General features: G+C 40.6%; 1 protein-coding gene across 1 annotated transcript in view; it reads left to right on the plus strand.

Moving 5' to 3' along the window:
- Nucleotides 1-26,342, plus strand: part of KIF5C (kinesin family member 5C) — an 80,787-nt gene that overhangs the window by 42,783 nt on the left and 11,662 nt on the right. The window contains exons 7-17 of the mRNA XM_075512235.1: nt 57-144; nt 2,211-2,335; nt 4,171-4,275; nt 4,618-4,766; nt 9,069-9,217; nt 13,236-13,411; nt 15,536-15,604; nt 19,326-19,532; nt 20,540-20,686; nt 23,056-23,244; nt 25,672-25,789. Coding sequence (XP_075368350.1) covers nt 57-144; nt 2,211-2,335; nt 4,171-4,275; nt 4,618-4,766; nt 9,069-9,217; nt 13,236-13,411; nt 15,536-15,604; nt 19,326-19,532; nt 20,540-20,686; nt 23,056-23,244; nt 25,672-25,789 — 1,522 coding nt within the window. The remainder of the gene's footprint in view (nt 1-56; nt 145-2,210; nt 2,336-4,170; nt 4,276-4,617; nt 4,767-9,068; nt 9,218-13,235; nt 13,412-15,535; nt 15,605-19,325; nt 19,533-20,539; nt 20,687-23,055; nt 23,245-25,671; nt 25,790-26,342) is intronic.

Consider the following 26,342-nt stretch of genomic DNA (forward strand, 5'->3'; position numbering starts at 1 on the left):
TTTGGAGTACTAGGACACTTCCTAAACTTTTCTGTTTTCAACTTGCATATTTCTAGGGTTGTACAGAAAGATTTGTATCTAGTCCTGAAGAAGTTTTAGATGTCATTGATGAAGGGAAAGCTAACCGTCATGTAGCTGTTACAAGTAAGTATTCTGTGGAAGCTTTTCTGGCTACAAAGTGTGGGTGGTTGTAGCTTCCTAGTGGTGTATTGATTCATGTTCACAAAGTATTTTGAGTTACTTACGTGAACAATGTAATGATGCACAAATTATAACGCTCTGAAGTTAAGAGCGCTGTACTTTTTTAACCGCTTCAGTGCATACAGAAACATTTATTGACTTTCAGCTTTGAGAACTCCTGAATTTAATATATGGCATTATATAGTATCATTATATAAAAAGTCAAAATATGTATTGTTACACATAGTATAGATATTTTGAAGTTATGTATAACTGAAATGATGTACGTACATTCTTCTTTGTGCTACAAGTCAAGAACTCAGAGCAATTCACTGATCAAGTGGCAGAAAAGACTGCAGAGCAATTATCAGAATCTGCCTGTTCCTTTCTTGCAAGTTATTGCAGTGAAGCGGTGACTTGGATTGAGTTCCAATGACGGCGAAGCAAACAAATCTTCCTGAATTAAAAAACATAACAATCGCTTCAGCCGGTGCCAAATTTGTTGATATTACGTTGCATGCAGCCTACTAGCTGTACAGTGATGAAAAGGGCAGGTATCTTTGCCCTGTTTCCCAATTTATACTGTAAGATGTCTTTGATCCAAGCAGTGAGCTTGGCAGAACCTCAGCTTGTGACTCAAATCTTCATGGTGCGGTGGGGTTTTGGGGTGGGTGTGTGTGGGGTTGGGTTTGTTTGGTTGGTTTGTTTGGGGTTTTTTTTGTTGTTGTAATTTTATTTTATTTTCTATTTTTTATGATGCACTGGGTAACTTCCTTCTCTTCAATGTCTCTACCTTCTTGCTTTGGTAAATACTATATTGCTTTAGCTTTCCCATGCCTTTCTCACCATACTAATGGAAATGTATTCTCTTTTTTCTGAGTCACATTTCCTCTTGTTGTTTCTGCTATTCTCTTTAACAAAAGATATCCAAATACACCTTTTGCTGTGATACTGCCTGTTCAATTTGGTGCACACAGAAAAGTTCTGACAAAAGTTGACAGAGAATGAATTTTACCTAGATTGTAATGACGAGGAGCAAATTTGGAAGTGGTATTGAAAAAACTGAGTTTGGAGATGGAGGAGGAAAAGGGAGTTCAGAGAAATATAAATATTGCTGTGAATGTGAATGGGGAAAGGTGGTAGTGGATTTTAAAGTAATAGAGAAAACAGATGAGGAAGTGGTTTACTGATTCTTAATGTTTTCTTTTTGCTACTTGATGAAACTTCAAGCATGACAAGGTTACAATCAAACTTATTCTAAGTGGAAGCTGAAACTGTAACTGCCTGTGTTTTGCCTGCTGCTTGGGTGAAGGAGGATTTTTAATTACATAAGCAATAAAAATCACTCTGAAATTTTAATTTAAATAGTGTGGGTTTGATGAAAACTTTTGCTAAAATGTTGGGAGATCTCCTCACACAATTGCACTGAGACCTGCCCAGCTTCTTTTTATTGCAATTATTATTCCTTCTCTTTAAATTCTCTTGCTCAGCTCAAAAGTATTCCTCTGTCCAGGATGCTGAACATACATCCTCGTTGTAGTTCTGTGTCTAAGTAGTGTCTGTTATATCATAGCAGTTTTTTGTGAGCTATCTGTACTCATGAAGAAGCATAAAAGGACAGAACCTTTATTTCTTACTGTATCTGTGTAGTGTTATTTTGTTATTCTTATGCTATGATTTTTTTGTTATTTTTTATTATTTCTGGTCAAATTTTATTGCTTCAGAGGGAAAAAGAAAACTTTCAAAAAAGAAAGAAAGAAAGAAAAAAAAAGCTTTTTCTTCCAAGGCTGTCATTTAACATGAATCTGGTTAATTTGGTCGCGTTGGGAGAAAGTAGGAGCTCATTCTGTAGTCTGTGAGATTTATCTGCAGCTCTTGGTGTGGGTGCTGCTGTCAGTACAGTGGTCTGGGTTCTCCAGTGAATGGACTCGTACTTTTGAATTTGCTAGCCATAGGCTAGCTCTGATGAAATATAAGTTCTTGTCAGGTTTTAAAGTCATTTAAACAAACCCTTTCAAATGTGATTGCAGATATGAATGAACACAGCTCTAGGAGCCACAGTATCTTCCTCATTAATATTAAACAAGAGAACGTGGAAACTGAGAAGAAACTCAGTGGAAAGCTTTACTTGGTAGACTTGGCTGGAAGCGAGAAGGTAATCTTTCCTTTTTCCTAAACTGCTGAATTACCCTAGTAGGATCACTAAACTCATCATGTGAATGTGTCTCCGTGCAAACTAAGCTAGGATAGTTGCACAAGTTTTACAGAAGTCTTATCTCATGTTATCACTTGTATGGCATTCTTTTTTTTTTTTTTTTCTTTTTTTTAATATGGGATGGAGAAAAGGAACAGATCAGAACTGTTTATTGGTATGAAATGCAAAACCCAAAACTCTGCAATATATTTTCATTTATAATGAAGTGAATCGAACCAGTGTACTTTTATGTAGCTTCATATTTAGTTATGGGTATTTGAATAAAGTAATATTAATTTTTATGTAATTTGTCATATTAGACTGCTATTTTAATTTGCTTATATTCAGATGTGTCCTGTTTCTAGGTTTTCTGTAATTATTTCACATATTAGATCAATGAAATAACAGCAGTTAATGCAGTTATTCAGCTGAAATCTATTTGAAGCTCCCTGAATGACTGTCTTGATTGTAGTGACTATTTTTGCTTTCCAATATAGAAAAATACTAACCAGAAAAGAACTTGTATCTCTTTATCACAAGAGTAATGGTCTAGAACAGTACTGCAGTGGAAAGAAAGTTGTTTCTCAGTTCTAATTCTAACGTCTTCTGTAGTGTTCAAAATTGCTTCACTGTAAATAAAATAAATGAACTTAAAACCCCGTCATTTTGCAACGCTATGGATCCTTTATTTGAGCTGGATCCTTGGTAACTATTCTGCATGTCAAAATAATTAAATAATTACTCATGAGGAAGCAATGTCTCTCATTGTGGTCATAGATTTCTATTTCTTTCTGAAAATGAGAAGTAAAAGGAAAGATTTTGTTTGATAGGCTGAGCAGCTTTCAGAATGCTCATTGGACACACTAGTTGATAACCCATCATTACAAGGCGGAAGCCATCCATCAGAGTAATTAATCATGTTAATTTCTTTTATTGCATATAATACTAAATGTTAAATTAAAAGCTTGTAGTGGTGTTTAGAAAATGAGTGTCTAGTCAGGCTCTACTCTCCTCTGACAACTACACTTCTGTGGTTCATTTTGTTCGTTCGGACATTGTACAGAAAACCTGAAATAAAGGTTTCCTTGGTAGATTGTAATCTTAAAAGATACAATTATGTTTCCTTTTATGTCATGTGGCATTCATTTTTAGAGGAAAGCACAGATACTGTAGTTTCAGTGTAGAGAAAAATATATAGCTTTATGCTACATTTCTGTGCCTTCCCAATTGCCCCCACCTCCCCCAAAAAAAGAGGGAGAGAAAAGACTCTAAACCTGTGTTGCTGTCTAAAGTGCTGGTCCCAGACCAAGCTTCTTGACTGGGCCACTTTGGGATCCAGTTTGTGGGCCAGCGAGCCTTGCATGAGTGAGATTATGCCTTTTCTGCCCTGATATTCTTGGTCCGTGCAAGCAAAATACAAAGCCAAGATACTCATTTGGTGGCATATGCTGTGCCACTGAGTGTGCCCTGAGAGTATACCTGTGGGGTTCCCTATCTGTATGGACAGTCTGGTCTTGGAAGCAGTCCCCAAGTGTCCTCAGGAGAGCACAGACGCACCAGCTTTTCCCTTAACAAGGTAAAAGTGAGGTTGTTCTTACGCTGGAAGAAAGGCAGAAGTATTACAGGCTTCCACTAACAAAAAGGTGCAGATAACATTCTCCTCCTTCGTGCTGAGGATAAGCGTGCTTTGTTTTTCTTCCAAGAGCATCTTTAACTGTTGCACTATCTGCATTGTGGCTGTATTTGTACAGACTTGCTGATAGCTGAGCCTGACTGTTGCCTGCTCTCTTTGGTAGGTCAGCAAAACTGGAGCGGAGGGCGCTGTTCTTGATGAAGCTAAAAATATCAATAAGTCTTTGTCTGCTTTAGGCAATGTGATATCTGCCTTGGCAGAAGGAACTGTAAGTAATCCTGTTTTGTGTTGTTGAAGAATGGCTTTTTATTTATCTGTTTCTTTGCCATGCACATAAAAAAATAAGCTAACACTTCAATTCAGAAAGAAGAAAATATTAGCTTGCCAACCACAAACCAGTGACACTTTTGCTATTCTACTAAAGATAAGAAACTAATTCTGAGTGATTTCACTTGAGTAGTTATCCAATCTTAGCACAATCAAAACAATTACTCTTCAGGATTGTGTGCTTCAAATCCATTAAACCTGTCATTGTCGACTCATGTTCTCTCTCATTCCGATATCATTATTTAAAAAAATTGTTCTTGTCTCTTACTTATATTTTGATTAGAAAACCCATGTTCCGTACCGAGACAGCAAGATGACCCGAATACTTCAGGATTCCCTGGGTGGGAACTGCAGAACCACGATCGTGATATGCTGTTCTCCTTCTGTGTTCAATGAAGCAGAAACAAAGTCGACCCTGATGTTCGGACAGCGGTGAGTCCTACTCGCCTTTAGGCTGGATGATGCTTACTCGGGCTCTTCCACGTGTTCTGAGCCAGCCGCGCTGAGGGGAGTGAGATGAGTAGGCATTTTAAAATAGGGAGGTTATGGTTTCTGGGGTTGTTCAAAAATTGGACTGGACAACTTGAGAAAACTGTCTCTTTATTCCCTATGGTACCAGCACAATGTTAATGTTGGCCAGCAGCTGCGCTACTTAGAAGCTCTGGTAATTTTTCCTGCAGAAAGTATAACGCATTATAGTAGTTCTTTGAAATTTTATGGGGAAGATAATGGTACTGGCCAGTTTTCTGTTGGCTAACTCAGTGGAAAATGTTCAGTTTTGCTTTATCTGATGCTTTTAAGTTGTGTCTTCTCCTTGAATGGCATCTCGGGGATTATTGTTAGGGTTGCAAAAAGTATTTTTTAACTGTTAAGAAAAATGAAGAATGTGGACACAGTGTAATAGTGACAGCTTCGATAGATTACCATGATAGCTCACAGACATTTTTATATGATGGAAGGATCTTAACCATTTAGGAACAAGGCCTCAGAAACAAGCAAGGGTAAAATAAATGTGGACGTGTTCAGAGAGAGAAAATTTCTTTTCCATGTGTGTTTGTTGCCAATAGTCATATGAAATACATTTGGAAAGTTTGCAAAAATAGGTCAGGCTCATTACGTAATTACTGCTTTTGTTGCAATTGAGGACAACTCTGAGACTTCAGAAGATTGCTCACTTTGTTTCGTGTATGTTTATTTGTGTAATAGCAGAAAGAAAAAATACTAGCAAGTTATGATTGTTTGAAATCTAATTTATTTAACAGTTGGTACAATATAATAAATTTGTCTTTGAAAATGGGTTTTTTTCCACCATGCATAATTTTTGCATCGAAGCCCACACTGTTAAGGAGCATTTTATACTGGAAAGTAAAATCATGTATAAAAGATTAATCTGACAATCTTCTATTTGTTCCCCCACTTTTATCCTTTAATGTGAGCTTTCCTTGGATTTTAGTGAGGGAAGATGATCCCTTTAGTGTATTTGTATAAGAGTATGTGAAAGCGCAGGATGGACAGTGAAGGACAAGCAGATGCAGTTGGGTGCCGTCCCTCGGCAGGGACAGTTGCGGGTTAGGGCTGCTGCTGCAGGTGAGGGCTGGAGGACAGTTCTGCAACACGCTCCCCATCTGGCATTGCCAGAATCAGTATGAACTTGTCCTTGACATCTGCTGCTGGGATTTGTGGAAGGTGGGGAGGGACCCACGTGCTGCAAGCCAGGTAGCTGCAAAAAGCACCAGTTCCTCTGATCTCTGCTTCCTATAGCGCGTCCTTCCTGTAGGCTACTCACTTAAATAACAGCATGCAGGAAAAACTCCCCAAAGGGAACTTCACAGGTCGCTGCAGTAAGTTTTTATGGAAAAGGACTATAAAAGGAGGAAGGGGTTGTTAACATATAATCGGATTAAGGGTTGCTATGCAGTTTTACTTCACTGTTGTATGATGAACATGAGTTTAAGTTGTTGAAGATATACGCTTCTACTGAAATCCTGTATATTATGTCACAGACATTTTGAGTAAATGCAAATATTAAGATGCAGTAATTAAATAAAGAGCGTTAACAACTCTGAAGTATAATGAATTGCACAGTTTTTGTTGATGGTAAAAGTTTAAATGTTTTGATAGTTCACAGTTTAAACCTCCCCATGTACAATTTTCTGACTGCAGGTGATTTCAGACAAGTGAGTCTTGCACCTCTGTAGAACAGAAGAGCGGTCCCAAAGTTCCTGCTAATTCATTCTGGATAAGGCTCCCGGGCAGTAAAGCAGCTGAAGGGACATTGCGTTTTAAATAGATGAGTAGGTACTGCGTTAGGTTTCAGTCTGCTTGCTGTTATGCTGAACTCTCTGTCTGCAGGTATGATTTGAAGTAAAAAGAAATGCAAACAGTAAAATATAATAGTTCAGATTAAGGCAATTAAGAGGTAGTGTATCTTTTTAAAAATAATTTTATTTTTTTCAGTCTAGATTAAAAGGGGTTTACTTTTGCTCTGTAATGCATAACAGTGCTCCAGGATCTTGGGGAAGTTGTGTGCTTGGGTACTTAAGGAAGTGTGTGTAGAGGAAGTCCAGTTTCCATGTTATTTCAGTTTACATTTCTCTTGGTTTCATTTCTCTTTTCAGTAATCAATAAAACTTGCCTTTCTGTTTGGGGCAAAAGAATTTTCAACCCAACTCTGCCCATCCTGGCTAGCAGAGCTTGGAGTCATGTGACATGACTAACACTTTTCTAGGAAGAGGAACGTTTTTAAGATGTTCCTTACTGAGGGCTAGGATGTCAGCTGAAGGAACTGGGAAAATAGCTCAATACTTTGTGAGAGTGCATGCTTGGGGTTTATTATAGGGTTTTTGTTTGTTTGCTTAAAAGCTATAGAATTGGGCTGAAATAAGAAAGGGAATACAAGTAGGACTGGTGATGCACTAGACCTGCAGAGCAGCACACATACTATATGTCCCAGTGGTACTTGGCAGCATGTTGGATAGGAATGTCGCTGTCTGCGGGAAGTGGTTTCTTTTACAGGCTCTTTGGTTGTGGTGTTTCATTTTTCTGATGTGACAGTATTAAAGGCCTGAATAACATTAAAGGGAGGGTATATGAGTCATGCGTGATTACTGCTTCCTCTATTTTTCCTAGCAAAAAAGAATTATATCACCATTAAAATAAGTGTAAGGAGTAAAATTCATCTTTGCAGGTCCACTTACATTAATCAACATGAGCATGTGCTCCTCCGTTAGTAGTGAGTCGCTTTCTGCTCCATCTTTTCTTGTGTTTTTATGTTATTTTTAACTTTAGTTTTGCTAGTAAGTACTTCATCCATCATTAGGTTAATGCAGTTGATACACTTTATGGTGTGGGATTTTTTCCCCCCCGGTACAGTTAAATGAGTGGAAACTTGAGCCATGCTTTTGGCAGAGACAATATGTAAAAGCTAACCATTAGGCATTGTTTTAAAAGTACAGGCTTATTTTTAAATATTTCTAAGGTAATAAAACTCCTGCTTGTCACATAGTGCAAATCACTGGAGCACAATTTGGAGTATGAGGCACAGGTATGGGAGTGTTTTCTTGCTGACAAAACAAACTTTCAGGATTTTTAGTGATTGGCCACACTTAAAGGATGATTTAGCATCATTAAGTGGAGCTGTGAAGAAAATAATTAAGATCATGTGCTCTCCCCAAAGGATAGTATCTATCGCCCATTCCTAGGCGTAGTTTCTTGCATTGGGGTTTCAGCCTACGCTTTACAAACTGGTAGGAGGTTTGCCTGTTATTCCTTTTCTTAGGCTCTATTTTATTCAATAACACTGGAGTCATTTGGAAGGACTCGGCATCTGAGCAGTGAAGGGCAAATATCCAAAGCTTTCTTAATTCATATTGATTTGTTTGGGTTTTCTTTTTAAATGTGGATTTGCTAGAGTAGGTGCTGTGCATTTTTTTTTCTGCTTGCTTTGCATTTTCTAGTGCAATTGTTTAGGTTCAGTTGGAGCTAAGCAGTTTCACAATAATAAAGTGATGGTGGTTGTTGTTAGAAGGGTTTAAATTTTGAGATATTTTTGCCTAGAGAGGCAGTAACTCATGAGCCTGCCTACAGTGGCACAGGCATGACAGCCTTCCTCAGCCCAGCAGTAACCCAGTTACCTGGTGGTGACCAGCAGTTTTCCTCCTTCCCTTCCTTCCAGCCCCAAAAAAGTATTTGAAAGCACTGTTTGGCTTTCAAGAAGCATAAGTTTCCATATCTCTGCTTCACTGTGTTGACATCCTTCATGCTGCAATGCTTGAAATACAGCAGAGTTTTGTTGGTGGAGTTTCAGGGATGGCTGTTATGAGGTGGGGCGAGCCCGTGGTCAGACGCTGGTGTGGGGTACTCTGCGGTGGTCTCAGGCCAGGAGAAGCTGCGAGGTGACAGCTTACCTAGCAGAGCAATAATGACAGGACTTGGTTTTGTCCTTGATCCAAGAACAGTTTCCAGAGCTTCTCTTTTTGGAAGAATCTGAAGATGCAGATCCGTGCCTGCTCCAGGTCACTGGCTGCTGGATTTCGATACGGAAAAATTTCTGTTGAGGCTTCCAGATAGTAATGGTACTGAGGATTTGAGAGAAAACGGAATTGTGGCATTGCACTTTAGAAAATAAATTGCAAATGTTTAGTTTCCCTTTGTGTTACAGAAAAATTTCTGAATCCTTACTGTTGTACTGAGATAAAAGTTGCAGAGCAACTGACACCTGGTTTTGTTGCACAGAGCTAAGACAATTAAGAACACGGTCTCTGTGAATCTGGAGCTGACCGCAGAGGAGTGGAAGAAAAAGTACGAGAAGGAGAAGGACAAAAACAAGAGTCTAAAGAATGTTATCCAGCATCTAGAGCTGGAACTGAACAGGTGGAGAAACGGTACGTACCAAATAATGGGAATGGGTACATCTCTTTGTATTTTTAAGTTACGTATGTTTAAATCTTGCCTTAAATCGCAAGTCATGCTAATTCTAAGCTCACCATTCAGAGTTGTATTTCATGCTTCATAATAACAGAAAGGTTGAAGAAGCAAAAACCAGGGAAACCAGCAGCAGCCACTTACAGAAGGTACCATTTTAAATGCCAAAACCAGTGTGATGTCAGATGTAGAGAATACAGGAAGGCATCAATAATTTTTAATAATGTTAGTAATATTAATAAAGAAAAGGGTAAAATGTCATTATGGTTTGTTTGTTTGCTTGGTTTTTTAAAAGAACTCTGCTCCTCAGGCATGAGAATCAGTTCCGTTATGCTTTAAGGTAACTAGATCTTGTGTATTTTTTTTTAAATTGAGTTTAACATTAGAATAATTATTCCTTTAGTACAATGATTAGGAGTGCCATCTGATTAGAATAATGACCGCTTGTCTCCTTCTGTGGCTTCTAAGTGACATTTATGTTGAGAACAGTCAATTTTCTGTTTAGAAACATAGGGAATTGCTGTTCAGGGTAGGTTGTAAGACTGAGTGTAGGATGGTAGAGGAGGAAGAATATTTTTATGCATACATACAAATTAAAGAATTTTTATTTAATCTGGAACGTTGACAAATAATTTTAGCAAACTGTCCTTACTTTTAATTTTTTATTTCACATATTTTTTTTTTAAAATCAAACTCCAAACCAACAAACAACTCCCCAACCCAAAGAAACCAACTCTGCATCCCCCTTGCACCCTGAAATCCCATCAAACACCCAAGAGTAAAATACTGCTTCTTTGGAGTCATTTTTATTTTCTAAATTGCCTGTCATCTAGGTCCTACATGTTGATGTGTCTCACAGTTCAATAGTAAGTAACTCTTGCAAACGTGAAGTATCTAAAGCGAGAACAAATCTGTGATTGATCTCGACAGGCTGGATCGATGGGCCGGGGCCAATTGTATGGGGTTCAACAAGGCTCAGTGCTGGGTCCTGCACTTGGGCACAGCAACCCCATGCAACGCTACAGGCTTGGGGAAGAGCGGCTGGAAAGCTGCCCGGCAGAGAAGGACCTGGGCGTGTTGGTTGACAGCTGGCTGAATATGAGCCAGCAGTGTGCCCAGGTGGCCAAGAAAGCCAACGGCATCCTGGCTTGTGTCAGGAATAGCGTGGCCACCAGGGCTAGGGCAGTGATTGTGCCCCTGTACTCGGCACTGGTGAGGCCGCACCTCGAATGCTGTGTTCAGTTTTGGGCCCCCCACTACAAGAGGGATATTGAGGTACTGGAGCGCGTACAGAGAAGGGCAACGGAGCTGGTGAAGGGCCTGGAGCAGAAGTCTTATGAGGAGCGGCTGAGGGAGCTGGGACTGTTTAGCCTGGAGAAAAGGAGGCTGAGGGGAGACCTCATCGCTCTCTTCAACTGCCTGAAAGGAGGTTGTAGAGAGGTGGGGTCGGTCTCTTCTCCCAGGTAACAAGTGATAGGACGAGAGGAAATGGCCTCCAGTTGCTCCAGGGGAGGTTTAGATTGGATATTAGGGAATTTTACTGCACTGAAAGGGTTATCAAGCATTGGAACAGGCTGCCCAGGGAAGTGGTTGAGTCCCCATCCCTGGAGGTATCTAAAAGATGTGTAGATGTGGTGCTTGAGGACATGGTTTAGTGATGGACTTGGCAGTGCTAGGTTAACGTTTGGACCTAATGATCTTAAAGTTCTTTTCCAACCTGTGCGATTCTATGATTCTATGATTTAATTATTAGTCACAATTTGTTTTGCACAGTCATGTTTGGTTTTGAACATCCTGGGTGAAATCACTACTTAAAAGATAATACCTGACCTTTATGGGTGCAAAAAAATTGCTTCCTTCTTTCAGCTCCCTGTGCTGTTTACTTGCCTTTCAGATGAGATCGTTACCTAATGATTGCGCTCCGTGTCTTTCTCTGGAGACTTCAGCACAGGGAATATTTCCCTTATCAGCATAGCGCAATTGCTATGGAGACCGTTGGTCTGCTGGTGGTGTTGAGGAGTGCTGGGGATTTATAACCCGCTCATGTTCTGCGTGTTTCATTCTGCATTTGCTAAATGTGATGGCTTTAATTTCCTTCCCATTCTAGAAACACTTTTTTACAAAAACCTGTATAGATCCTTTCTATATGCCACGTAAACAAGCCTTATAACATGCTGTCTATTGTTTTGTCTAAATATACACACCTCCTCTTCCCTGCCGTCTGTCCTGCTTTTCTCATTGGCGTTACCCAGCAATACATTCAATGCATTCAAGATACTATTGATTTCTTGTCTGACTTTCTGAAATAGCATTGTTTGGAAGGATATTCTGTCAAAGGAGGCTCTTTACAAATGACAGTGTCACAGAAATTACATCCTGAATATGAAATACAAGATAGATGCATAAAGATTCCATTGGTATCGCTTTTTCTGTAAATTTAGAAAATAATATACAAAATAAAATTGTAGCAGAAAATGGGTGTGCCCATTTCTCACTGAAGCAGGATGTCAGCAGCCCTGTATCCAAGTGCACAATTTGGTCTGTGTTTTACAGGTAGGAGGTTGTTCTCATCCAAGCATCTCTATCAAATTTCAGCTCCCCTCCTCCTTTCACCTGTGGTAGTCTGCCATACAAAGCTTCCGAGTTCAGTGAAATACCACAATGAAATGAAAATCTAAAGATTCATTTTGGGAGGCTCCTGATGGATTCTCCGCAGCCTGAGGAGCGTTGCTGTGTGTGCAAGGTCCCGCGGTCTGACCGAGCCCACTTTTCCTAGTCTGCTCCAGTGAAATGCAACAATGAAAAATCAATTTACATTTTTCTTATTAATAAGATAAAATATCATCAAGCCATTAGCAATAGGGAAAAAGTATTTTGAGTGTAGTACTTCTATAGAGGTTACGGAGCTTGATTTCAAGTTATTCTTTTTCACTCTTGAAAAAATTATCTTCGTTAGTTGGTCGTGCTCTTTCATGCCCTGTTTTGTTTTGTTTTGCTTTGGGGCCTGAATTAGCCTGCGCTTTTGTTTTTTGATCTATTTCTCCTGTTTACTTGTTTCCCTGCCAGTAAGATAAATAGTGCCTACACTGTTTTGGCAAGAGGAATGGCTAGTAAAGCTTTATGGAACTAAAATATTGTAGCTTTTCATAGAAATGGAAAAAACCTGTTTGTGCAGAAGGGTTGGATGCAACCTTCCTGCACCTTGGGCAATGCGTGCAGCATTCAGCAGCTCACAGAGTCTCTCACCAGACTCTAATGAGAGTAGATTCAATTTCTGGCATGAGCGCCTTGCCTGTCCCTCTTCACTGAACTGCAGCAGGCTCGTAATTGCAATGCACCGATGTTACCGAAGAAAATATTCCTCGGAGAAAATGATTTTGAAAGAAAATGTGTAGGGAGAACATCCTATCTGGTATGCATAGGCAACATGTGAAAATTGGTCTGTCCTCTTTAATTTTAGATGTGACAAGGCAGAAGGTGAATATCGTTTTAAATGCAGCTGTCTTGCTTGTTGTCCTGATGCTCTAGCAGTTCATTATGGGGGGAGGGAGAGTTGCTAAGGCAGTTGGAAATCTGGAGAGGAAGAGACATTTAATTGCCAGTAGGCTTTAGGCTGAGAGTCGGATTTTTTCCCTCCTTATTTACACTTCTGTTAATCCATGGAGCTAATCCCTTCAATAGAGGGCCTGAGTGAAAGGGGAGCCAGGAGTTCAGTGCTTTTAACGGCAGCCATTCGAACCGTTGCTGCATTTTGCGTCTTTGTGTTTCTAACCGTGGAGAATGAATGGCCATCCTTCCACACCTAGCTTGGCCTGTCGTTTGTATGCATGGCAGTTGCCTGCCTTGCATAGCTGGATACGGCCCTTCTTTCCTTTGCTGAGTCCCTCTTGGCAACTGTGAAGGACCATCCTAGGATGTCCATAGTTTTGGGCAACCTTCTCTCTTGGGTTGTAATCACCATGGATTATGTGCCTGCAGGAGAGGCTGTGCCTGAAGATGAACAGATCAGTGCAAAGGACCAGAAGAACCTGGAGCCTTGTGATAACACCCCGATTATTGACAACATCACCCCGGTTGTTGCCAGCATCTCAACAGAGGAGAAACAGAAATATGATGAGGAGATTGCCAGTCTCTACAGACAGCTGGACGATAAGGTGTGAACATTTGGTTTGACTCCATTCTCTGGGTGCAAATGGAAAACTAAGCCAAAATGGTTGGGTGTCTCTGTATTTCTTGAACACCATGAACTGGAAAATGTCCCAAAGTTCAAAACACTATCACTGCATAAAAACAGATCTTGTCCGATAATGTCAGCTATCTGCTTCTATTCCCTCTGCAGATAGTGTTTGTGGGTATTCTCCATGGAATCGGAGCCAAATTTGCCTTTCATTTTACGGGCTCGATACAGGGTGTTCAGCCCTCCTTTTCTTCAGTGATTTTTGTAAATACTGTACTCCCCCAGCAAACTGTAGCATCATCTCAGAGTCACAGGAGAAAGACAAAAAAGGGAGACTGTATCTTAATATTTTTAATGTATTTATTGTATATTAGAATTGTAAGGAAAATATATAACCATCTCTTGGGTCTCTTTTGTTCATGTTGTTCTAGCTGTGAACACTGCCTGGAGTGCAGGTGGCTTTTTTTTTTTAATCTATTTGCACAGCTTGAAATACATCGTTGGCACTTAAAGCTATCAGCAATACATTTACTGAGCACTTGCCATTGATAGCTTTGGCTTGTGTGAAGATAAGCGAGGGGAAAAAAGGCATACTAAAACCATTGACCGTTACGGATGAGAACAGCTTAAAAGGCTATCTAGCAAAAGTTTTCAGGATAGCTTTACACTTGAATCAAAACTTCATTTTAACTTTCATTTGTAATTAGCAGGAAAATATCAGAAAAAAACCACCGTTTCCTTGTATATTAATATTAAATTTTGGCTGTTTCTGAATACTGAGGGAGGGAGTGGATAGTTGTGTTTAAGCCTTAACTCTGATGTGCATGAGGTCTCTCTGCACAGTCCGGTTGCACACAGCAGTGTGTTGATGGCATTCAAAATAACAGTTAAGGTCTTTCAGAAATTACAGCTTTTCTGTGATGGAGAGTACATTCCAGTAGCAGTCTCTAGCTTTTACGTATTGATTAGAAAAAGAAAAAAAGTCAGTCATTCTTTCACTTTCCCTCATCAAAAGGAGCAAAACCCATTGAATTATTCTTGAGGGAACTGGCAGGTTTGAGTTTTACCCTAGAAAACATGGGAAGCATAACTTGGTGCGTTACTGCAGTACTATAGGAAATGAGAAGGTATTTGATCCCCAAAACAAAACCAAAATATCACCATTTGTAACTTGTTACAGTGTAGACCATTCTTGCGTTATATCTGGGACTATTTTAATACTAGCAAATGACTTGATATCTTCTACTTGATAGCTGTATTTGCTAGCAGAAATCAATCTATTAGCATGTTTGTCGGTGAAACATAAAATATCAATTGACTCCAACAGGATAAAAAGCAACCATTTATCTTTGTCGAGTTCCTTTAGAGAAGGATATCCGTCACAAGAACAGAGATAGACGTGGTCAGGGGCTGTGCTCGATGTGCCTCCTGTGGCGTTTGGGAGGAAGGACTCGTGCAGTGGAGTCCATCATCATTTCTCTTCTGTATTTAAGATCAGTTCCTGCCCATGAGGATGCTGTCTTAACAAGGAAGTTGAAATGCCAGTAAAATCGGATGCCTGGCTATGCATTACCTGGCAGTATTTTCTTCAAGGGCTGTGATGGAGTAGGAAAATACAAATTCTGCAGTTGAAGGGTCCAAGTTCTGTGTTGAGGTTTGAGCTTCCTCTTTCATTAATGCAGTTCAGAGCTAGCTGTAAATTGTAGATGGTTAATAAATCTGTCTCTAATGATCTCTCTTCAGCTGCAATTTGGGGACAGAGTGAGAGGGAAAGAGGGTGTGTATGTATTTGTACACCTAGAAAACGTCACATACGTTGGCAAAGTCTCCTGCAAGTTATAAGGTGCTACTCTGACCACACCAGTGTCTTGTTTACCATCAGGGACACCTCTGCTTAGGTATATACTAGAGACAACTGCATGTATGCATTGCTTTTACTATGTAGCTCTGCGTATATATATTTTTCATTCCTCTCATACCACTCAAACATGCACAAGGTTTGCTATGGCATTATTCTTCCTTTTCTAGAAAGGGGAAACAAAAGTGGCCAAACCAGAACTATGAAAAGAAACTAAAAATCTCCAACCCTATTTCATTGCAGGATGATGAAATCAACCAGCAGAGCCAGCTGGCTGAGAAACTAAAGCAACAAATGTTGGATCAAGAGGAGGTAAAAAACTAAACAAATCAAAAAACCCCTTACATTTTGCTTATGAGACCCTTGTTTAGTAATTCTGTCACAGTTGTTGGCTAGATATGTTTATATTAACTTGCTAAAATTCAATAGGTAAGAGAAACCTGTGTGGCAGCTAGGTTTAAACTTCAAATTTCATAATATCCTCAGAAGGGCATTAAGCGTTGCTAACTCCTTATAATAGCATACCATCCTGCTGGGGAGTCATGCTGGAGATACCAAGGTAGGAGCATGGCCAGTATTTTTCACTTCAAATGTGTTTTTCAATATGTCTGTATCCTTTCAGGTATCCAGACACTGTGGACTGTAGGTAGATAACAGATTTCCTAGTTTGACAGTATAAAAATTACTCCTGGTAATAAATTACTGATGTTCATTATTTTGGCACGGGCAATTAGAGGCAGTACTGAGAGAAATCTGTGAGACTGAAAAATTGATTATTGGTGCCACCACAGATTTGCTTTAAAATCTTGCATTACTCACTTTAAACATTTTATTTCATTGTTTCTGTCTGTAAAATGAATGTTTCTTGTTTTTAAGATGGGGAATATGATCCCTAAACTTACAGTCAAGTCACTTCCTTATCTGTCATTTGTTTACGAGAGGTTTTGAAGATGTAAAATCTGGCAGTAACACCAAATTACCAAGTTCCTCAAATGTTGCTGCGATATTTCTTAGAAGATGGTTTTATGCTGGTTTTCAAACTGCTGGAAACTGGAGGAGGACCATTCAGACCAAGAATGGAATCCTGGTGCGGGAGTTCACCCATCATTAGTGTTGGTCTCTCTTTGCACGAAACACTGCTGTGATTCCCTAGGAGCACGCCTCTCCCAGCTGCCCGAGCCACTTCCGTTGGAGTACAGCAGCATATTGGCTGCTTTTTTTGGGCGTGAAACCTCTCTTGTAATTGAAAAATGATTCTGTTCATGCCTTAATCCTTTAATCAAGCCGTCAGAAAGGGTTTGGCTCCGTAGCAAGGAGAGAACAATGTATGCGAATGTCTGTTACTTGTCACTCATGACTTACCTGCCACCTTTGAGGTCTTATCCTCACCAAAAGAATTACCACCTTTATTTTACTCCATGATTAAGCTCTTCATTCACTTGTTGCAGCTTTCTTTTGATTACTCTGTGTTACATGCTACCCATGTCCGTGGCTATACAAATGTAAAAGAATTTTATGCATTCTCAGCAACATTATTTTCTGATGTGTGGTATTTATGCCATCTCACTTCTCCCATCTTTTTTACATCAGTGTTCTCCTCTAAAGCTTATTTTTTTTAGCCTGACGTTTTTTCTTGTGTCTTATTTTTTGGGTGATATGCATTCCTTTATTTGTGTTAGATATTTGGGAGCATGCTATACACTGGCTTATTCCCCACCTTCCTTGTGTTCCATATTCAATATTACATCTGGAAGATGAATCAAGTTTTCAGCGGCCTCTAATCCTTGCTGTACAGACCGGTTTTCCCCCTTTTTTGCACATGTTCTAGTCTAGTTTTGCTGATTTACTGAGGTCTCTGCAGCTGATGTTGCACCACTTGTTCAGAAGGTTTAGCTGGTTCATCTGAGAAGCTTGTCTGTCTCTTACCTTTGAAAGCTAATGTGATATTTTTGTTTTCTTCTTTAAGGGAATTGAATTAATTTTTCAAGGTTTTGTCTTCCACATGTAAGCTTGACCTGCACTGCGGGAGCGATCTACCTGTTCTGTCTTAGAGCCTGTGATTAGCTCCGTGATAGATGTGCTGCAGAGCAGCTGCCTCACTCTGCTTCCCCCTAATTAACCAGAGTACTTTTTTCTGCTTGATTAAGCTAGCAGGTTAATTATAAATCTAAGGCCTACCACAGATGGCATTGTGCTGATACTGGTATCTTTCGGTACCTTTTCACCACTGGCTCTTTCTTAGGGTGTGTGTTTTGGGGGAGGGATTCTGAAAGTTTCACCCTTGTATCTCGCGTGCTGTGAACAGATCCACGAGGTGCTGCAGCCATCGTCTCCTTCCCATTGTTTACAACTGATCGGTATAATGTGTTATTAATAGCCTTTTAAAATCTTGGTACATTTTTCCACATTATATCAACAAGAATCTTCTGGGGAGCTGTGTTTATGCTCTAGGTGATGTATAACACTTCCCTTTACTTGAAGTCACAGTAATATTCACACAGAAATTTTCTTAAGTAAATGTAAATAATAGTTCCATCTGTGTTTAGTAGAAAGATTATTTTAAGCTATTTTGTTGTTTAAATATTTACATGCCATCTGGCTTTGGCAATTCAGTGGGTTTTTCCGTAACGTGAGTGCACTTCTGAGGCTGCAGCATTACCAGCGAGATAAATTTCCCTTACATCTGAATCGTCTCTTTGCCACTTTGGGCACGTGCCAGTGTCTGAAGCTGCCTGGTTGGTTTCCTATTTCCCATTAGCACTCTGAGCCAAAAAAAGCAGTGTCTTCTCTGACATTTCTCCTTTTAGGTGGTCCGTTTTAGAGAGATGTTTCTGGTCAGCTTGGGGTCTCACACTCAACTTCTTCATGGCCTGGGAGCGGGTGGGCAGTGGTGGGACAGGTCAGGAGAAGTCCACCCAGAACACTTCAGTAGTGCAGATTTTGTTCTACTGTCTAAGAAAGCTGCAGTACAGTAAATTTATACTAATCCATACATAGGAAGGCTTGGAAATAAGTAAGTTTTGTGAATGAGTGTCCAGTCTTCGCTGTTAGGATGATCTGTGAGCATGAATGCCTTCTTGTGTCTCATGCACTAAATTTTATATGTTCTTGCTCTATATTTTATGGTTTTATGCTATATAAGGCCTGATTTTGCTATTATTCTCAAAAGTGCATTATTAGCAATAAATGTTAGGTGCCACCTTCTACTTATTTTCACGTCATTCTGCAGTATATTACTGCTGTTGAGTCTGGTTTTGTGCTAAGAACCCGGTAGCTGAATTTTCAAGACTTCAGCATCCAAATGAAGATGGAGTGGTGCAAGGGCAAGGGAGAGGACCATGCAGCTGACCTCTTACAATCAGCACTGTCACTGGAACTTCAGCATCTCTCCTAGTAGCATGCAAAGAGTAAATTAATAAGTTTTATAAATTGGAAATACTCACTAGTATGTGTGAAGTCTGTATTTTCTTCTTTAGTTAATATTTTGCCTCAGCAAATATGAGCAGCTAATCTGTCTTCAGCATCATGCTTCAGATGATAACTAAGAATAATCATCATAGGTTTGCTTATCAAAATATTCCTCTAATGCCACAAGATCTTTGAGGCTGCCTCAGAGAGCCCTTTTACTTGGTTCACTTCAGAGCTGTGATTCTGTGTTTAAACATTTTACTTTGTGGGGGGTTTTTTGGTCCTAGCTGCAGCATTGGATTGAGGGCAGAAAATTTATTTGGAGCTATGATACTGCTTAAAGTAAGTTTCTCTGCCTCAGTCTGGTGACATAATAGGATTTGATTAAGATTTTTCTTTTCATTGAAGTTCAGAGCCTTTTTTGCTTCCTTCGAATACATTTATGCTGAAACTGATGCTGTTTCTGGTAGAGTAGCAGGATTTCTTCTCTCCTGCTTTCTCTCCCTCGCACACACGCTTGTGTGCTCACGCTTTCTTTCTCTCTTTGTCTGTTCTTGCCCTTTTCACTGTTGTCTTTGAATGAGTTCTTGGGTGACTTAACGCTTCTGCGATATCTGGTTTCCAGCTTTTGGCCTCCACTAGGAGAGATTATGAGAAGATTCAAGAGGAGCTGACCCGTCTTCAGATTGAGAACGAAGCAGCAAAAGATGAAGTGAAAGAGGTCCTTCAAGCCCTGGAAGAGTTAGCTGTCAATTATGACCAGAAATCCCAAGAAGTGGAGGACAAAACAAGAGCCAATGAGCAGCTGGCTGACGAGCTGGCACAGAAGAGTGTAAGAGCAAGGGGTTTATAGTGCTGGTTCCTTCCTCACCCCCTAACGCTGCACCTCCCCTAAAGAATTCCACAGGGGTTCCCAGATAACTGCTAGCCTATGCCATTTCAGGAATCTTTCAGATACTGCTGCCAAGTATTGTTGTTACATAGTTCAAAAATTGGAGTAGCAGGGAAGCTGTTAAAAGATCCATATTTGCTGATGCTACCCTCTCTCTTCTATCTTACTTAAACGATAAAATTAAGGTAATTCAGAAAGTGCTCCATGGAAGCTGATGGCAGATTGTGGCTCTGTTGCAACCTCTGTATTTTGCACACCATAGCGGCAACTGAACTGAATGTGAGAACTGGCCATTCTGTGTTTTGGTTATTTAAAAACTGTATTATGCCAAGAAAGATGTGAAAATCTGCTTTATGCAAATTGCAGCATTTTGTGTTTTTCTGGACTCTGTGCTGTGGAGCAGGAATCTTGTACAGAGTCAGGAGATCTCAAGGAAGGAATCAGAAAAAATTCAGCTTTTTCAGCTGATGTGTAGTGATCTTAAGGAAAAAATCTGATCTGAGAAAAATCAAGATTGGCTTACTAGTTTAATGCATCCTTGTTCCTTAATTCATTACACAAACTGAGGAAGCTGTTGTTAACAGGTCTGTTTTCATGGAAGACTTTGTTATCCACTTCAGTGAAACAGATTACTATGAAATCCATTTGAAAAAAATTGAATTTTGTATCCTTCTATACCTGTTTCTCTGTGATTAACCTTCTTTGACATGTATTATGCAAATAAGATTCTTATAGGATTTACTACATTTAATAGATCTAAAGTAGCCTTGTTAGCAAGTGAGTTGTGAAAGTGGATTATGGCAAGGTGGAATTGTACGCGCCAGTTCATTGATCCAGTAGGCATGTTCAGGAAAATACAAGACAATACCGTGTAACCTAGGTATCAGAGAAGAACGGATGCCCAGTCTGCGGAGGCGGGGGTAACTTTTGCTTTTAAACCTTTTCAGAGTGCCCTGACAGCAACCCAGCGGGAGCTGGGCCAGTTGCAGGAGCTCAGTAATCATCAGAAGAAGAGAGCTACAGAAATCTTGAACTTGCTGCTTAAGGACCTGGGAGAGATTGGAGGAATCATTGGTACTAATGATGTTAAAACAGTAAGTTGGCTGTCTTTATCGCTTGCTCCCCACACCTCCTGCAATATAAAAATACTTGATGTGGAATATGTGTGATACAGCAGTCCTTCTCCCAGGACACTGCCGTTTAAATCCTGGCTAGAGCACAGGGTAAAATACTGACGAGATCTTTGTCTGGCTCAGAGATGGTCAGTGTCTGTGCACACAATTACTTTTATTCTCAGCTCAGTGTTTGGGGCCAGACTAATGCAGTCCATCTGTGTGTTGATGCATTTATTAATGGGGGGGACTGAGTTCCCCCCAAAACAATACACATGTAGCCCTACTCCTTCATTAGCTGGCATGACCCAGTGTTCCCAGAATCTGAAGAATCTTTATTGGTGAGATTTTGCTTCTGGGTGCCTACCTTTTTGTTTGAAGTTTGTCCTAAAACTGTTGTGTAGCTGAAGGTGAACAGTTCTCAAAGCCAGAAGTCTGTATTGACGGCTGTCCAGGGCACCCGAATGAAAAGATCTGCACAGAAATTGTCTTCTGCATTCCGGTGTTTATTACCTTTCAACAGTGGCTGGCTTGATCAAAGAGCCCATGCTTTCGTGTGTGTTTCTGAACACTAGATGCTTTAAAATTACTGATTTTCAGCACTGGTAAATTTGTGCTAGGTACCACGTAAATAATTACACGACAGTAAGACCAGCTTAACTTCTGTGTATTGACTAATGACCTTTATAGAGGAAACATTGCAGAGGATCATTTTCCTCTGAAGTAAGAAGGTAAGAATGGGAGTGAAAGTGGTTGAAGCGACAGAGACCTTGGTATCTGAACGTGCCTGGAGATGGTGCAAATTTTGGCCAGCTTTGCTTTGAAATTTGCCTTCTGTCTGGCTCTTGGGTTTACAGATATGGTAGAGGAGGTAGCTACTCACTTTGTCACACTTCTGTTGTAGATGACCAAAATGCTAAGTCTCAGAGAAGATATTTGTACGGTCATTGCTAAATGGCACATCTCTGATGGAAACTTTTCATGGCCCGGAAAGTCTTCCTGGTGATGTTAATGCCATCTTATCTGTCCATTTAAAACTACGTGAAAAAGAGCAATTGCTAAACTGGATAAGAAATTAATTTTCAAGATGTATGTAAATTCTTTGCAATGCATTCCATTTTCTTGCTTTTAGTTCACTTCTCAGTTTTTGAGCAATGAACTCTCCTGAACATTCAAAGCTAAAAGTGAGTATGTGTGGCTGGAGTGCTTTGAGTTGACTCTGAGAGTTGTGGATATCCTGCTAAAGCCCCTTTAGGTCAACAGATGCTCCAGCCCGCTCTTACTGCAGAGGACATGATCCCTGTTGTCTGATGTGGTTATGCAGATGCCAGGGCCACAAGACCAGACTTTGCTAGATGTTACAGCAACCTCTGGTGGCCGTTGTAATAGGAACTAGAAGAGGAAATCTTTGAAAATGGAGGCAGAGGCTGTTTGATACAAATTTTTATAGTAACTAAGATGTCAGCATTTTACAGGACAGCTGTCAGTGTAACTAAGGCCAGATTGAGAAGCTTTTAGAAGAATAATTTCAAATTTGTTGGCAATTAGCATCTTCTCAAAGTGTGTCTAATTTCAGACCAGACTGAGAGTTTTGGAAGCAGTCACATTTTTTAGGCTGTTGGGAGAAGATACAGCGCATGTTACCTTCCCCTTGGCGGTGCTGGGAAAAAGGCAAAAAGCAGATGAAGTTGCCAGCCATATGCTCGCTCGAGGAGAACCTTCACAGCTTGTCAGTGGGTTACGTGAATTAAGTAGTTGAAGAAAAATCATGAAGAGAAAGACATACAAATAAGAGGCACCACGTTAAACCAGGGAAGGAAATGGTGTATAAATAGAATGATACTAATATTTCGAGACGAGATCAATTACTTTTCTCTTGCCAGGTGAGATTTCCAGACCGATGTCTGTCTTACAGCTCCTTACTGAAGAAGCACAACCCTTCAAGAGGAGACTTCTTTAAGAAGTACTTTGAAAATACTCTTCAGCTTTTAGCAGTTTGAAAGAAGGAAAAATTCCTGTGCTGGTGACATGAGAAGGTTTCTCCAAAATATGCTCTTGCCATGACGGCAGGCTTGATTACTTTAGATGTTGAACCACTAAATTGGTGAAGCACAATGTGAGCGCAAGCCTTAATTTCTCACTTCTGAGGCTTATCAGTGAAGACTGTAAGAAAGAGAGTGGTATAACATATGTAAAGGTGACCTGAAGGTCTGTGGGTACTCCTTGAGGGCTGCTGTGCTTTCACAGAGGCTTCCTAGCTCTAGACAAGAGTTTCACAGCAGGAAGACTGCTTTGCACTGACTTACCTGTAAGAACCACACCTTCAAGATTGCAATCTTCTGTGTGTTTAGTTAGCAGATGTGAACGGGGTGATTGAGGAGGAGTTCACCATGGCACGGCTTTACATCAGCAAGATGAAGTCTGAGGTGAAGTCTCTGGTGAACCGCAGCAAGCAGTTGGAGAGCGCCCAGATAGACTCCAACAGGAAGATGAACGCCAGCGAGAGGGAGCTTGCAGCTTGCCAGCTCCTCATTTCACAAGTACGTTTGTTCCTTCCTTGTCCCTTTGCAGCAAGGCTTGATGACTTTCTCGGCCTCCTTCCTCGTGAAATGTGTGTGCTAGGAGCGAGAAATGAGACTTAAGGGAGCAGAGTGGTGTTTCTCTTGTCCGTTTTGTTGGTTTTTTCTCTCTTCTCCCATTCCTCCCCCTCAATGTTTTTCAGCACATTCTGTGGCAAGATCGTGTCCTGCTGTAGATCTCAAAATGTGTTCTATGGCATAATACTGAAAATCCTCCTCGGACTGATTTCCTCAGCTTGAATTTGTATCTTGTACCTTCACTTTAAAAGCAACCTGAGAAAGGAAGCAGTGATTGTATGGTTCACTAGCAAAACGTTTGGAGACCCCCCCGTATCTGGTCTGTTAGTATGCTACCAAGATAACTAGGCAGCAATATATAAAATAATATGTTACGGAAAACATTACTATAGAAGATAGAAATCCAGATGGTAGGAGGGCTTCACAGTGGGTGGCAGTTACAAGCAGTGATGCTTGCTGCAGCCTGCTGCAGGAGAGGGGCCTGACTGCTTTGACATGCTCAACTGCTTTGAAACGGACATATGAAGGGGAGGAGATGATACAGTTCACTGTATTTCATTTGCTACCACTTAGTCTAAGAAAACCTGGAGCAAGGATAGCCTCTTGTCCTGCAGCAGAATGTCTTTATTAAGTTCTACTTAATAAAGCTGTAGCTGGAAGCGTGCTTTTTAGTATTACAGGGAGGCTGGAGTCCTGAGGGTATTTGCTGTCCAAAAATGTTACGTAAAAACTATACTTTTCATCCTGTCTTAAAGTAGACCCTGGGCTGGCATGGCCACTGAAGGAAGTCATCCTGCCAACCTGTGCTGCTCCCTTTCCTTGGGAACTGGCATTAGTAAAGCAGATTAAGGCTTGACTCGCAAAGCAGCTGTATGCATGCTTCTGCTGGCAGGAGAGCAGCAGGAGGACAGAGCTGGGAATACGGGTCTCAGCAGCGGGCAGTGGGACAGCCTCTTTCAGCCATGGGGTTGGCTTACGCTGACCCGGTGGAGGAGTGAGCGGAGGGCAGTGGGGCTGTTGTTTGTCCTCTTACCCTGTAGTCACACTGGAATCACAGAGAGCTTCAATGCTCAGAGCTTGTCACAAGCATGACCTCACTGTTGTCCTCAGTACCTATTTACAGACAGGAGACTGGAGGTTTAGGATTTGAGAGTTACCTAAGTACTGTATGTTCATGTGGTGAAGAAACCAAGCAGAAATAGTCTTAAGCAGGTGATCACCTTGCCTTGGCATCTTGGAGCTTCTACAACTAGGTGCCTATTGAGGCCTGTCTGTGGGAAGAAGCCGGGTGTTACGCTCAGAATCTCATTAATGAGCAAACGCACCTTATCTAGAAAGCCACCAAGTTGAAAAAAGACAAGAAAAGCTGCAAGGCAGGTCAGGAAGAGCTCAGAGAGAGCAAGCCTGGCAAGCCTCAGTCCTGAGGCCTTGCAAACTCAGTACAAAGCTGGTGGCCTGTTACTACCCATGACGATGCCGTATCACAGGGCTACACAGTTACGGTGTTAAGCTGATCCATAAAATGGTGCATCACCCCTGTGTGCTATACCAAGAGTCTCCGCTTTGGAGCTGGAATGTTTGGAGCCAAGCTGGGAGTTGACTAAATTTCTTGTCAGGTTTAGGAATCTATCGGAGGACTTACTGCCCAAAGCGTGCAGCTGGGGCCCGTGCCCTTCCCTTCCGGGAGACCTCGGTGCCAGGAGGCTCTGAACTGTTTTAGTTCCTGCTAAGGATTAGTCCTCTCTAAGTCTGGTCTTTACAGTAGCACCAACCCAGAGGTCTCAACCCCTCTCTGCCGAGGTGAACTTGAAAAACAGTGAACCACAAATGCTTCAGTGGTCTTATTAATAGGACGTAATAATTCCCAGTGAGTATCTTAATTTTAGCCCCAAATTAGGAAATTTTAATTCAATTTTTGATATTTTCAATACATTCTTCACTATTTTCTATTTAAACATAAGCCCTTCTAGCTCAAAAGGATGTTAGCAAGAAACAAATTGTCAGGTTGGCTGGTGAAAGTTGATCTGAGCTTCTGCAGGTTGAAGCATCCAGGAAGCCACCTCAGAAGCCCAGTGTTCAGCTGGTTTTGGAAAGCTGCTGCTGTTTAAGTCATGAGCTTCCCATGATGTTTTGGAATTACCATCTGCGCTGTTCAGTATATGTCTTGGGGTACTAAGTGTGACCTTTAAAAATGCAGCCTGTTCTGGTCCGTTAGCTCCTTCTCAGACCTTTTGCTGTATTTTCTCCTAGTCATCAGCTCTGGATGTGGAGAGCTTTCTATTTTTCCTCCTTTATGTAGGACAGTACCTGAATTCCTAGGTAACAAGCTGTGGTACTCACATCTCATTGCTATTCCCCATGTCTTTAAAGCATGAAGCAAAGATCAAGTCCCTTACAGACTACATGCAAAATATGGAGCAGAAGAGGAGGCAGCTGGAAGAGTCACAGGACTCTCTCAATGAAGAACTTGCCAAGTTACGTGCTCAAGGTACGACATTGGGTCTTGTGGTCATCGTTTCTTTTGCCAGCTATATCTTAGAAAATTCAGTATCGGCTCAATTATCACATGTAGAGTAGTCCTACATCATTTTATTGTCTGCTTAGTATTTCACAGTGAAGACATAAAATTGTGATTCAGAATATTTAACACATTGCACTTCCTTGTAGTACATTACACTTCAGATAAAACCAGAATTATCCCTTTCGGCCTAGTCCTTTCACAAAATACAGAGAAACTTAATTTTTCAAAAGAATCAAAAACTTTATGACAAGCTTCACCTTGTGCTTTAATGATATGAGAAATAAAACAAACAAACAACTACTTCAGCCAAACAGCACCAGTCAGTCTTGCTAAATCTCTATTCTGTAAAATTCTTGGATATTTGTCTAATTTTAGTTGTCCCTCTGGCAAATGCCCTGCCCCATTCAAAAGGGAGCTGCTTCCCTTAGGATTGAGAAAAGGTGTGTCTTTCCTAGCTCCTATAGAGGATCCAGCTGACTTCGTTTTAAGAATTGCTGTTTTTCCCCCTTCTGATTTAATG

The sequence above is a fragment of the Mycteria americana genome, chromosome 9, assembly GCF_035582795.1.
Source record: "Mycteria americana isolate JAX WOST 10 ecotype Jacksonville Zoo and Gardens chromosome 9, USCA_MyAme_1.0, whole genome shotgun sequence".
NCBI classification, from domain to species: domain Eukaryota; kingdom Metazoa; phylum Chordata; class Aves; order Ciconiiformes; family Ciconiidae; genus Mycteria; species Mycteria americana.